General features: G+C 34.2%; 1 protein-coding gene across 1 annotated transcript in view; it reads left to right on the top strand.

Moving 5' to 3' along the window:
* The window catches only part of LOC111049049 (U2 snRNP-associated SURP motif-containing protein), a 62,210-nt gene that overhangs the window by 26,489 nt on the left and 20,097 nt on the right, over positions 1-15,624 (top strand). Inside the window, exons 16-18 of the mRNA XM_039431846.1 lie at positions 8,115-8,380; positions 12,682-12,829; positions 13,293-13,372. Of these exons, the coding sequence (XP_039287780.1) occupies positions 8,115-8,380; positions 12,682-12,829; positions 13,293-13,372 (494 nt within the window). The remainder of the gene's footprint in view (positions 1-8,114; positions 8,381-12,681; positions 12,830-13,292; positions 13,373-15,624) is intronic.

The raw sequence follows: 15,624 nt of genomic DNA, 5'->3' as shown, positions 1-15,624 counted from the left end.
GTTAGGGTCTCGCTGGCATACAACATTGTTGGCTTGATTACTGCGTTATAATGTTTGATTTTGGTATTGATAGACATACATCTCTTATTATAAATATATTGCACTAGCCCTAGGCCTTTACGAGCTTTCTGTATCCTTTCATTTTGTGCATGTTTTTCTGATATAATTTCCCCAAGATATTTAAAGTATGGTACCTTCTTAATTGTTCCATATTTTGTTTGTAATTTAGTAACTTCTATATTTGATGTTGTGAAAACAGTTTTTTCAAATGATATTTGTAAGCCTACTTGTTCAGCACATTCTTTTAAAATTTCTATTTGTTTTATTGCACTTTCCAATGAATCTGACATTATAGCAAGGTCGTCTGCAAAAGCTAAGTATGGAATTTGAAGATTATTTTTCTTGGTTCCCAGCGAGATTGGCTTCCAGTGGTTCACCTCCTTCAGTTTCTTTTCCCATTCTTCCATTACTCTATCAAGAACTATGTTGAAGAGCAGTGGTGATAATCCATCACCTTGCCTAACACCAGTCTTTATCTCAAAAGGCTTCGAAAGTTCTCCCATAAATTTTATTTTTGATGTTGTGTTTGTCAATGTTTGTTCTATGATTTTTCGAGTTTTCTGATCCAGGCCTTTCTCTTCAAGAATTTTAAATAGTGTTGGTCTGTGGATTGAATCGTAGGCTTTCTTAAAATCAACAAATACGTATATTGTGGCTTTACTTCGTAATTTTCTTATCTGTGATATTAATTTCAAGTTCAATATTTGTTCTGGACATGAACGATTTGGTCTAAATCCAGCTTGGAAATCTGAAATTTTGGGTTCTAGTTGTTTCTGGGTTCTTTCAAGAAGACAAGCTGATAATATTTTATAGGCGACAGCAAGAAGAGAAATACCCCTATAGTTATTCACATCGGTCTTATCTCCTTTTTATGCAATGGGTGTATTAGAGCACATTTCCAATCTTCAGGGATTTCCTCTGTGATCCATACATTCTGGATAATTGAAACTAGCTCTTTTCTCGAATTATACCCTAGGTTTTTTAAAAATTCTGCTACAATCCCATCTTCTCCAGACGCCTTGTTATTTTTTAGTTTACCTATGTGTTTGATGATTTCTTCTTCTGTTGGTGGTAATGATTCATCCTGTTGTAGAGGTATGTGGTTGAAAATCGGGAGAATTTCTACAGGTTCTGGACAGTTTAGAAGATTTTCAAAATAATTAGCTAGTACTTCACAATTTTCTTCATTGCTAAGTGCAAGACTTCCATCTGGCTTCTTGAAGCAAACGTTTTGAGGAATGTAACCTTTAATTTGATTTGAAAACGTTTTGTAGAATCTGTGCGTGTTATAATTTTTAAAATCGGATTCAATTGATTCTATTTGCTGAGTTACATATTTTCTTTTCTCTTGTCTGATGATTTTGTTTGAAAGTTTTCTTGTTTCTAGAAAGTCTTTGTGGGTCATCTCATTCTTATTTGAAGAGTATTTTTCAAACGATTTTTTGCGTGATTCAACTGCTTTTTCACATTCCCTGTTCCACCATGGATGTTTCGGTTTCTTTTGTAGTGGTATGTGTTCCTTTGCTATTTCTGTAATTTTTTCTTTGAATTCTTGCCAGTTATTTGCAGGAACATTTTCCCATTTTGTTGCTGTTTCGGACTCTTTTAGATTCATTAGGTTAAATTTTGGGACTGCTGGTGGTGTTCTAGGCATTTTCCTTCTTGGGGTGAATTGAACTCGAACTCTAGTCAAGTAGTGGTCAGAGTCAATATTTGCGCCTCTTCTAACCTGTATGTCTCTGATCTCTTTTTGAAAATCATACGAGATAGCAACATGGTCTATTTGAAACTCTCCGAGTTGGTTTATGGGAGACCTCCATGTCTTCTGTTTTTTAGGCACTTTCTTAAAAGATGTTGAGCTGATTTTCATATTAAATTGTTGGCAAAGCTGGATCAGTCTCATACCATTTCTGTTGGTCATTTTGTGCGCTGGGTATAAGCCAACCGTTTTCCTGTGTTTCCTTTCTCGACCAATTTGTGCATTGAAATCTCCAAGAAGAATTTTTACATCATGTTTTGGTATTTTCGACATTTCAACTTCCAATCGCTCCCAAAATTTATCCACATTCACTCGGTCTTTTTTATTGTCAACATTGCATGGTGCATGAACATTAATTAGCGTGTAGTTTTTATTCTTGTGTTTCATCCTAAGAAGCATAAGACGATTGTTAACGGATTTTATGGATAGTAGGGATTTTAGAGATGATTTTTCAACATCCATTATCATTATTATTATTATTATTTACGTTGGTCTCCCGCTTTCGCCTCCAATACTCGCACTCTGAGCGATTCATCTTTCTGTTTCAATTGTGGGTTGTTCTGGGGTTTAAGCTGAACTTGAAGTTGATTGCGTAGCCCTCTGCTCTCATTAGTAAATTTTCCTCTGTATCCTTTTTTATTATTTAATAAAATTAAAACTACTTTCAACTTATAAGAGCCATTATCAAGTGTTGATAAATCATAACCAAAATTGTATTAATGCTAGTTTATGGTCATATGATAAAACATCCATAGCATTTATTCAATTTTATCTCTTTTATTTCATTTATACTTGAAAATTGCTTTAATGAGTTGAAATTAGTTGATTTAATAAAGTAAAAAGGGTAGTTGAAAATTATTATAGTGTTTCAGGTAGCTTTGGAAGATAAGGAAGTAATAATAATTGTTAAATATTCGTTTATTCACTTGAATAAGACAACATACAACATTAACTTGATGCCATTAGGCCTGATCAAGTACTAACTATTTACTCTAAATCCCATGGTAACGTTTCAATTAAACATATGATTTCTCAATACATTACATTTTTCCCTTCCTAAGTTTTCAAAATCCTTGTCTCCTTAGTCCAGGCGCTGGCTTACATTGAGCATACATGAGAGAGGCAGAGAATTTGACTTCGGATTATTGTTAGGGGGTCTTTAGTGTATATGAAACTCGATGTCGTCACGTCCCAGGGTGGTCGACAGCTTGGGGTGAGGGGGGGGTGGTAAGTTGTAAAAAACCGCGCGCTTATAAAATCGCCTGCCCTGCAGTTACTTTTCATATTACAGCTTTTAATTTTTTCTCAATATTATGTACACATAACTGGCTTTCAATGTGGTACTCTACATTTTTGCGATAACCGCATATTTTTTCCGTAAAAAATAAAATATCTCAAAAAATGTAATGAGCTATAAAAACAAACTAAGGCTACAAAAGCGAATCAGCTGATGAAAAATCTTTAAAATACTTGAGCATTTGCTCCAGAGTTCAGGAGCATAAGGTAAGAGTATAAGGTAAAGCTTATTCATATCAAAATGAGCAAATGCTTTTGCTTCTACCTTTTGCTCTTTTGCTCATGAGCAAAACCTTATGCTCAATGCTTTTGCTCATGAGCATTTGCTCTGGTTTTATTCATATGGGCCATTAACTCTATACAGTCAATACATTGACTCTCTGTCAAATGAAACCTTGAAAATTTAATAATGTGACAACCGATCATGCTTTGGAGCAAACCCCATTCGATCATCCAAAACTGAGTGATTGGAATAGCTAGTTCTTCAAAGGCTTTCCTAAAATGGCTGCTACTATATAAATAAATCTTCGATCAAAGATATTCTGTTCAAGTATGTTGACATCATTATGGATATCACTGGAGATTGTGAAGAAAGTCATCGAAGGAAGTAAAACAAAAATAATGAGAGATGAGAATGATTTCCAGAAGCATAACCTTCTTACGAGAGCATAACATTTTTCTTTAAGACTCTGATGGATAACAGAATCTGCATAATGTTATCAATGGTGTGATTCTCTTTTGAACGTAGAAATAAATAGTTATTCGATCTCCAAAGATTTTTATCTGAACATAGTTGTGGCAAATTGTGAAAGTGTATTCTCACCTATAAAAAGAAACCGAGTTCTGTCATTCTCCACGATGCAATCAAACAAAATCCTAGTCTTAGTTCATTCTAGAACAAAAAGATCTGATCTCTGTATTTGTACTAAGTAGCTGTATAAAGATAATTCAGCATTGAAGTTTCAGTGCAGCATGCATTTCTACAATAACCGCAATCTCTGTCAACATATGATGTGTATTTGAAAAAAAAACGCTCAATCTCACTTGGCCCATGAAATTGTAAGTGAAACTAGTTGTGGATTTGACTAAATCCCTAAATATCGTTGACGAATTCGCATAATGATGACATGGCTCTCCTGAATTCAACTCCTACTTAACTTTTCAAAACTTCCATACGCTGCAAGATTATGGAAACTTTGTGATGAGAAGAGTTATGAAAATTCTCAATGAAGATGGAGTAAAAAAGGTAGTTGAAAATTATTATTGTGTTTCAGGTAGCTTTGGAAGATAAGGAAGTAATAATAATTGTTAAATATTCGTTTATTCACTTGAATAAGACAACATACAACATAACTTGATGCCATTAGGCCTGATCAAGTACTAACTATTTATTCTAAATCCCATGGTAACGTTCCAATTGAACATATGATTTATCAATACATTACATCTCTCCCTCCCTAAGTTTTCAAAATCCTTGTCTCCTTAGTCCAGGCGCTGGCTTACATTGAGCATACATGAGAGAGGCAGAAAATTTGACTTCGGATTATTGTTAGGGGGTCTTTAGTGTATATGAAACTCGATGTCGTCACGTCCCAGGGTGGTCGACAGCTAGGGGTGAGGGGGGGGTGGTAAAAAAACGCGCGCTTATAAAATCGCCTGTCCTGCAGTTACTTTTCATATTACAGCTTTTAATTTTTTCTCAATATTATGTACACATAACTGGCTTTCAATGTGGTACTTTACATTTTTGCGATAGCCGCATATTTTTCCGTAAAAAATAAAATATCTCAAAAAACGTAATGAGCTATAAAAAACAAACTAAGGCTACAAAAGCGAATCAGCTGATGAAAAATCTTTAAAATACTTGAGCATTTGCTCCAGAGTTCAGGAGCATAAGGTAAGAGTATGAGGTAAAGCTTATTCATATCAAAATGAGCAAATGCTTTTGCTTCTACCTTTTGCTCATGAGCAAAACCTTATGCTCAATGCTTTTGCTCATGAGCATTTGCTCTGGTTTTATTCATATGGGCCATTAACTCTATACAGTCAATACATTGACTCTCTGTCAAATGAAACCTTGAAAATTTAATAATGTGACAACCGATCATGCTTTGGAGCAAACCCCATTCGATCATCCAAAACTGAGTGATTGGAATAGCTAGTTCTTCAAAGGCTTTCCTAAAATGGCTGCTACTATATAAATAAATCTTCGATCAAAGATATTCTGTTAAAGTATGTTGACATCATTGTGGATATCACTGGAGATTGTGAAGAAAGTCATCGAAGGAAGTAAAACAAAAATAATGAGAGATGAGAATGATTTCCAGAAGCATAACCTTCTTACGAGAGCATAACATTTTTCTTTAAGACTCTGATGGATAACAGAATCTGCATAATGTTATCAATGGTGTGATTCTCTTTTGAACGTAGAAATAAATAGTTATTCGATCTCCAAAGATTTTTATCTGAACATAGTTGTGGCAAATTGTGAAAGTGTATTCTCACCTATAAAAAGAAACCGAGTTCTGTCATTCTCCACGATGCAATCAAACAAAATCCTAGTCTTAGTTCATTCTAGAACAAAAAGATCTGATCTCTGTATTTGTACTAAGTAGCTGTATAAAGATAATTCAGCATTGAAGTTTTAGTGCAGCATGCATTTCTACAATAACCGCAATCTCTGTCAACATATGATGTGTATTTGAAAAAAAAAACGCTCAATCTCACTTGGCCCATGAAATTGTAAGTGAAACTAGTTGTGGATTTGACTAAATCCTTAAGTATCGTTGACGAATTCGCATAATGATGACATGGCTCTCCTGAATTCAACTCCTACTTAACTTTTCAAAACTTCCATACGCTGCAAGATTATGGAAACTTTGTGATGAGAAGAGTTATGAAAATTCTCAATGAAGATGGAGTGATACAGGTGGACATAGCTTTTCATATCTATGGTCTAAATTCAAACAAAGGTAGTGAACATACTAGAAGCAGCAGAGTAAAAGAATCACTCCAATAATATGCTCTCCAAACCATCGAGACTTATTTCTTAATCTGTGGCAGAGATTTATTAATGTGACATGCAAGAATCTATAAAGGAATACTCCATACGTTAGCTACGTGCAGGAATACTAACATTCATTCATTTGTGGATAAAATTATAAATCATATAAATATGTTTGGCAAAGAATAACAGGCAAGGCCCAAAACTATTCTATTCCCAAATTTTGATACTGAATAACTTGTTACCATTTCAAAACAGTCTGAACGGGAATACCATAATGAATGAATCAATCAAAAGTTACTGAAATACCATTATAATAATACTGTTGTATTACTGTTGTATAATATAATTTGAATGTATATTTAAATTTTCATTTCATTTTGATTTAACACATATCTATTATTATAGAATTCGAAAGTTCACGACAAACTAAGAATTACGAAAGATGATCATTTTCATATTAAACATAATTATTATGATAATGAATGAATGATGAATTCCATTTCCACCATAAAGAACTAAGAAATTCCACAAACATTTCTTGGAAATTAACTGACTACTATATCAAGTAAGCGTGGCCAGTGTGTAATTAATAATATAATTCAGCCTGCAGCGCATCACAATAAATTGATTTGAAATAAAAAAATAAAACATAAACACATATAAATATTATCATTATTCTATCGTAATATATTTCTTGAAACCCAAGTTTCGTTTATTTCAAACAGTCATTTCTTAGTTTCCTTGCAGAATGAGATGAAGTTTGTAATTTTGACGATAATTTGTATATTATGATTAGAATTATCAATTATTGAGGCTTGAGAGTTGAAAAATCGTGTTCAGCGACCGAAAATACATAAGATAGCGTTCCTGAAATACATAATTTGAATGCATAGACTAGTAGGAGCGATGCGATACAGGCCACTAAGCGCATTAATCATGGGGTGGACTGCGCCGCAGCGTAAAAGTGCTACTTATCCCCCTCCCACCGCCGCATCTATGATCGTAACCCCCAAACTATATATCATTGGATTCAGGAAGAAACGGCCTACAACGTTTATTGGGAACCTTTTCCTCTACGTCGGCTAACGACTTGAATATTCGTGAAATAACAAAAATTACATAATAAAAAAATACATTTTTTGAGATATTTTATTTTTTTACGGAAAAACTATGCGGTTATCGCAAAAATGTAGAGTACCACATTGAAAGCCAGTTATGTGTACATAATATTGAGAAAAGATTAACCCCCCCCCTCACCCCAAGCAGTCGAACACCCTGGGACGTGACGACATCGAGTTTCATATACACTAAAGACCCCCTAACAATAATCCAAAGTCAAATTCTCTGCCTCTTTCATGTATGCTCAATGTAAGCCAGCGCCTGGACTACCTCTCCAATCTAGACTCAAAATCACACATAGTAGACTGTTTCTTTATTATAACGTACGAAGCCTTCAAATCATCTTCTGGTCGCTGTTTTTGATCATAGAAATCGATTCGTTCTCTGCAAACAGAAACTCTACGTGAATTTTTCATTAAAATTATGATGCTTTTTGAATGGTAGTTACCCATAATACATGAATTGAATAGTAGTGATTCTAATCTTCTGTAGGGAAGATAGAAGTTTCTAGAAGTACGTATATTTTATCATTATTTATATTGGAAATGAAAGGAACGGCACTGGAAGTATCGCTTGGAATGTTTGAGAAGGGAAACCCCATTCTAAATGAAATCTTGAAATTGACAAGTAGCAAATTAGTGATGACTTGATCTGCTTGATTATAATTTTAATAAATCTCAAATATTTTTTCAATTGAGCTTTGTGAGATTATATTATAATATAATATTATATGAGATTACATTATATAATATATTCTATTAAATTATATTTTTATTAAAAATCTGTGACAGATTATATCTGACAGATTTATATCTGTGAGCCGTGGTTTGGGCGTGTGCAATGGAGGGCTTGTGATGAGTGGGCTGACTTGTTTGTGTGTGTGTGTGTGCAGTGGACGACGACATAGACGGCACGCCGATGGAGGGTGGTGGCGGCGGTGGTGACAGTAAGCCGGGGGGCGGCAGCGGCGAGGATCGGCCGGGTGGCTTTGTGCTGTCTCGCTGGGAGACGGTCGACCCTGAGTTGATCGAGGCGCAGGCCATGACCACCAGCAAGTGGGAGATGCTTGAACAGCAGCAGCAGCAGCAACTCAGCCCCAGTGAGCAGGACGCTGACGATGCCAACAGCATCGATGTCAGGTCAGTCTGCTGATAACCTAACAAACCTTATAATTATCAAATGAATAATTAATACTAGCAGGTAACCCATGCTCCGCAAGGGTCTATTTCAAAACTTGACCGAGTGGAATCTTAAAGTGTTTGAAGTAGGCCTAGAACCACTCTCAGTAAATTAAGAATCTATATGCAAAATTTCAAGTTAATTTCAGTCCAGTAGCTTAGACGTGATGATGTGTCAAACATAATTTTCCTAGTGCATAAGCCAGCTCTTTCTTTATTATAGTACTAGCAGGTAATCCGTGCTTCGCAAGGGTATATTTTAAAACTTAACACACTGAAAACTTGACGTGATAAAATATTGGAAAATTGAAAATAGGCCTATAACCATCGTCGATAAAGAATCTTTATGCAAAATGTTAAGTCAATCAGTCCATTAGTTCAGACGTGATGATCAACTTCCAATTTGAAAATTCGTCAAACATAAATTACCTATCCCGCTTCATGTATAAGCCAGTTCTTTCCATTATTATAGTATAGATGGATGATTTATCAGTATCTTTGAATGAAAATAACTTTTGAGCGGTTTAAGAAATTGATGTGCGGTTTTCACCATTCATTTCCTCTTGTAATTCTTTATCGAAATCAAGTATCATATGACTTACCTCCCAATTTAAAAAAATGAAGTTGAATTTAAGATGGCGGATCAGAATTTTGATGCGACAGGAAATCAGTTATTTTTATTCGAATAGGATCCCCAATCATACCTATCATTTAATCGCCCTTTAAAATAAATGTTCAGCTGTTTCTAAACAACAACTGGAAGCATGACAAATTGAAAAGTTGACGTAATGAAATATTGAAGAATTAAAAATAGGCTTCTAACTATCCTGGGTCAATTAAGAATCTATATGCAAAATTTCAAGTTAGTCAGTTGAGTAGTTCAGACGGCGGGTAGCCGTCTAGTTGTCACCCCGACTACTTGACATCTACTGGACCGGAGGTGCCAACTAGTCATGACCGTGAACGACAACTTGACACCTCGCACCCTCGTGACAGGGTGTCCCCCGACTAGTTGTCACCTCCTTAGAAAGTAGACAAGTAGACGGGGATGGTTCACGTCTACATGACACCTTGCACGCTGGCGTCTAGGTGGCTGTCACCCCGACTTCTTGTCACCTACAGAGCACCAGTTGGCACAACTTACACCCCTGCGGCGTAGGGAGGAGGGAACAAGAAATTTTTATCACTGGTTATGATGTGGAATTGAATTCTAAGCACTTTTGGCTCAGTAACATTTTCCCGTCAAACTCACGGTTCGGGAGATATTCGCCGTATTTGCTATTTTTAGGACACATTTTTTCTAGTTGGTTGAAAACAGAAAGAAATGAATAATAATGAAAACAGATGTAGAAAACAATTCTAAACACATTTTGTTCTGTTATATTTTCCCGTCAGACGCACCGTTTACGAGTAAATTAAGCCTAATGCTAGGACAGTCAATTTTTTATCCATAAATGATATGGCAGATGAAGCTATCAGTCTGATTATCAACTGAGGTATTACATGAAGTCTGGTAATTAATATGAGGATAAATAATTATTTATATACACTTGCGCTCAGATTGCAATCAGACCATAAGAAGGCCAATGAGAATCTTCAAATTGTGTCTGTGTTTTCTACAATCACAGACACTGTTCAAACAAATATTATGAGTATGATTATTAAGAAGAGTAGCGTATTGCCATATCTATCACTGCAAATATTGAAGGAAAGAAACTATTTCTCGAATTCCTGGGCAAATTATAGTAAATAAGTAGCAATGAGAGTAAATATGAGATAGAAATTGAGGCTCACTCATAAAGACATGATGTTGAAAATATCTTATTATATCAAAATTAGGTATCTTAATGCCTTTTCATATAGAACTTGATAGTTTGGCTTCATTTTCCAACTTTCAAATGAAGAGCCAGCCGGAATGGTGATTTCTTGTGGAGTGAGTCGAGGGGATAGGTTGTCGTGACCGTAGACGACTACTTGTACCCTCGTAAAAATATACCATTGCCGTCAAGTTGTCACCGCGACTACTTGACACCTACTGGACCGGAGGTGCCAACTAGTCATGACCGTAAACGACAACTTGACACCTCGCACCCTTGCGACAGGGTGTCCCCCCGACTAGTTGTCACCTCCTCAGAAAGGAGACAAGGAAATGAATGGCTCACGTCTACTGGTCCCCTAAAAACCGGGTTTAAAAGGGGACAATTAGTCGGGTGGCACCTAGTCGCGTACTCGTTCAGACGTGATGATGCGTCAAACATAATTTTCCTATTCCGTACGTGTATAAGCCAGTTCTTTCCTTTATTGTAGTATAGATAACTGAAGAAGACATAATACTTGAAAAACTCAAAGTATGATTTTTTCAATACATCAATTTTAGAATCGATTAGATCCTCCTCAATTTGAATCAGGCAGCCTTTTTTGCTTCCCCAATTTTAAACAAAATAACTACAAATTCGTTTCACTCCTAATTTGTGTCTAATAGTGCATTATAACTGAAGAATATAAATTATTACGGTACCAATTTTATTGTGATCATGCTTTTCTTATGAATTTCAATAATACAGCATGAAACCCATGTCCATTCATTTACACTGGTTGAAAAGTTTTACATACAGAGTGGGTGAAAAGTCCGAGAACGGCTTAATATCTCATGCTCAAAGGTAATTTGACGGTGGGTGTGATTGGGGTTCCTACTAAAATTGAAAATACTTCTTTACTATGACTTCGAAATCTGGTCCGCCATATTGAATGCAACTTTTTTTTTAAATGAAGGTGGTCATGCAATACATGATTTCGATACGGAATTTGAAAAAAAATCTTCCAAAGGGTTCGAGATTCCGTGAAATTACCTTGAAATTCCGTATTGAATCCATGTATCAGATGAAAAAACAAAGTTGGATTCAAAATGGCGTATCCAAGATGGCAGACCAGATTTTTGAAGTAGTATTTTCAATATGAGTAGGATCCCCAATCACACCCACCTTGAAATCACATTTTTTATGATATATTAAGCCGTTCTCATACTTTTTCTTCCCGTTCTGCTTTGATTAGTATTGATTAATAATGTGAATATCTTCGAAACGGTTTGAGATATCGATATGCGGTTTTCACCAATAATTTTTTATTGAAACTCCGTTTCGAAATCATGTATCACATGAACACCTCCCTATTTAAAAAAACCAAGTTGCATTCAAAATCGCGGATCCAAGATGGCGGACCAGATTTTTGAAGTCATAGTAAAGTAGTATTTTCAATTTTAGTGGGATCCCCAATCACACCCACCATCAAATTACCTTTGTGTATGAGATATTAAGCCATTCTTGGACTTTTCACCCACTCTGTAATACATTATTTGATGAAATTCAAGTTCAAACATAATAAAAACAACTTCCTTCAAAAAAGTATTTATAATTATACGTTTCGAGGGAAAAATTAAGAACAAAAAAAAGTGGAAAAGTCGGGAATCTATCCGAGAACACTCGCGCCGAAGCCGAGCACTCTACCACTAGACCACGGCTGCGTTCAAAATATTATGTCTATAATATTATTTCACACAAACACAATTCAAGAGAAAATACTGGTTTCCCTCACCTGGTGTTTTATTGAATGATAAATGATTTTGTACAAATGAATGAATAAATAAGAAAAGAAATAAAACTAGGCTAACAATAGACTAGACAATAAAGCTTAAAAATGTAATGAAAACAATATAACTTACAAGGCAATGAAGTATGAAATAGGATTTGGAATAGATGTTACCTAGGTACTGATTTTTGGACAAAACTCGCATTATTTTTTCCCCGTACGTACCTTTGGATGTTGCCACTTCGATGATTAAAGAGGAATCATTTGTAGTCGTACTACACTGTAGTTGAAAAGTCTTACGTTGACTAAGTATGAAAAATATCGTTCTTTGAAATCCGCAACTTGTAATTGAACAGGGTTGGTGAAAATTATGGAAACAGCTTAATATTATGAATGAGTACTTCTAAAAATCGAAACTATCCAATCAATTTTACTTTTTCAAGTGTTAGTAAACACTAATAGTTACGTCTACTCGCAAATTTAACAACACTTTTACTTTTAATGTACTCATTTACTCCATTTCTGTATGATTTATTGGTTTATTCAAATGTGAATATCTGTAAAACAGCTATCGATGTGCGGGTTCCACCATTCATTTTCTCTTGAAGTTCTGTTTCTAAATCATGTATCACATGACAACCTAATACTGTCAAAAGCTAATACTGTTTCATTTCCAGGGATGATACGAGAAGAGCTAAACTGCGTGAAATTGAAGTGAAGGTGATGCAGTATCAAGATGAACTGGAATCTGGAAAGAGAAACGTCAAATCGGGATGGTCAATACCTCAGCAGGTGCAGCATTACAGGCGAAAACTTGTCAGAAAGGTAAAGTCACAGTCATTTCCTACGTTTGTTGTTTATTTTCAATAATTCAAATGTCTTATGATTGATTTTAATCCTTAACTTGAAGTGATTCAGGAGCTTTATTCATTGCTATATTCATTTTCTGTTGTTTATAATTTTCGTCATTCATTAGAATTTAAATTTACAACTGTATACTTGTTACAAGCTCTTTCAATATTATACGTCGGTTAAAATTTAGAAGGGAGAATTGGGGTAGTAATTATTAGCTTTTCCTCATTCATCATCAAGAGAGAAACAGTTTAAAATTGCTTATTCTGCTTTCAGTATTTGTATAATCTTAATGAGTTCTATGAAATTATAAAATCATATTTTTTAGTTCCAGTAATGCAAAACACGAACTTAGAATAATGGCCGAAGCTTTTATTGCAGTATCAATGAAAACTGTAATTCCGCATATAATTAATATTAATCCTTTTTTGTTCAGTCGGAGAGAGGTGAGAAAAACTCAGAGAAGAAAGAAAAGGAAAGAAGAGCTAGAAGTTCGTCTCCAGAGGAAAGTAGAGAGTAAGTAGCTCATTCAGTATTTGATTTAGTTTCATTATTAGATATTATATATTATAAACACGTTCACGTTCATTAAAACTCAGTTTTTAAAAAGAAATTTTATTTGCAAAAATACATGTTAACACATCAAGTGGCTGGAGTAGACTAACTAAAATGAGCGCGCTGAGAGCGACACTAAGCGGTACTGACAAAAATAGTAGTCAGCACATCAATTGTTTAAGTTTACATAATTCCTCCCTCCTTAAGTTTTTTCGTCCCGAAAAAATAAATTTGGGACACTCAAAAATTACAAAAATTAAAATGAAATTACAAATTAAAGTTTACTAACTTAGATCTAATTTCTAGGTGGTACAATATAGCTTATGGTAGGGGTTGATGATATTGGTACTTGTGTATCAATTCGGTAATTTAGTACACTGGTTGGCTTCTTAAATTTGTAATAAACGATTATCAAAATTACAAGAAGTATAAATGTACTTAAAACAAAAATTACAATGTGGCGTGTCTTAAGGACGAAAGAATCTTCAAAATTTATAAAATCAAAATCTCTAGGTTCAATATCATCAAGTTTACTAACATCTTTCAAATCGATAAGTTTAGTATGAATTTTATTTGGTACATGACTTAATTTTTGTGCATATGTGGTAACTGAAGTAAACGGTAATTTTACATCTGTCATTTTATCATTGATATCCAGATTGATAAGGAAAGATGAAGGAGTATTTATAGTGCCATTATTGATATTAATTTGATCAAACTTATATCCTAAAATACAATTACAATTTTCGAAATAATTCATAAATGGTCTATCATTAATTATTTCTATTCTTACACAACTATCCAAATCCTTATTATTTACTACAGACAAAATACAGTTATCATGTATAATTTCTCCTGAAGTACAAAAAGAAATAGAAGAGAATGTTTGACAATTGGTCAATTTCCAAAGCTTTTTGTTTTGAGACACAGATATAGTTTTTTCTTTTAATTTCATGGTGTGAACATTTGATTCCATTTCAACAGGATAAGACAGAAGGTCATATTTTTCAAATAAATCGTTTAATTTCGGTAAATGGATAATGTAAGTTATAACAGATTTCGATACAATACAAGTGCTATTACTAATTTCCCATAAAATACTGGAATCTCTACTAGCTAATGAATAATTCTTATAATTAATTAATCTACGAAAATCATCAAAGCTCAAAATTGATGGATGAAGTTTCCCTTCTTTGCAATACATCAACGAGTTAACAACATCATTTATTTCATCATCCAACAATTGTATAGTCAAAGTAATTAAGTCAACAGCTTGCATATTTTCGACAATATTGGCAGTTTCGTTAGTAATATTTTCTAATGCTTTATTATTTGAATTAATATGCTCAACATCGAAATTAAATTTCTTAATTAACTCATGGTTCATTTCAAAATTATGTTCTTCATTTTTAACAAGATGTAATTCATTATTTTCTATTTTTTCAATAACTTTGTCGAGGTGTTCTTTGTCGTCAGCAGTCATAAGTCCTGTCAACCATGATATGGCGTTTCCTAATCCGTTCATTAGTCCACGTTTTACCTTTTTATTTTTATTTTCAGAAATCATTTCTAATTTAAAATATTGGTTGAGTGAAATTTTCTTCAAAGATTCAATAATGTCAGAGGATATGTAAGCGACTTGCAGATTATTAATATGAGTCTGTAATTTCAAAGATTGTATTTTAAGGTCAGTCACGTTAGTAAAATGTATAACTTTGTATGTGTCGTTAATGAGCATAGATTGTCCTATTTTAATCGGAATTATTCCTGCTGTCTTTGTCAAGTCTGTCAGTCTGTACGTCAACGTTGCTGGGATCAGGAACAACAGAAGGATGGTCATTGCCTTCATCTGCAACAATTAGATTATCTTTTACTTTTTTACGAGGCCTTTTCATTCTGTTAGGGTGGATTTTGATTAAATTTCTTTTCAGTTTAAACCTATCACCTTCCTTAGTAGCTGTGCTATACCTTGGAACATTTTTGTGAAATTTCGGGTTTTTGATGAATATCCTATCTGGTATTTCAGGTGGTTCCTCTCTATTTTTGTTACATTTTTCTGTTCGTTTTTCTTTTTCCTCGATTATTTTCTTGTAAACGGCATCATTCAACGCTTGTATTTCTTTGAAGTATTGATTAGCAAGTTCTTCAGTGATTACTGCGGGATTATCCTGATCTTGATTATTTGGTAAATAATTCTGAATTCCGAAAGTTAG

Source organism: Nilaparvata lugens, chromosome 1, assembly GCF_014356525.2.
Source record: "Nilaparvata lugens isolate BPH chromosome 1, ASM1435652v1, whole genome shotgun sequence".
In the NCBI taxonomy this organism is placed as follows: domain Eukaryota; kingdom Metazoa; phylum Arthropoda; class Insecta; order Hemiptera; family Delphacidae; genus Nilaparvata; species Nilaparvata lugens.
This window is presented reverse-complemented; position numbering and strand designations above follow the sequence as displayed.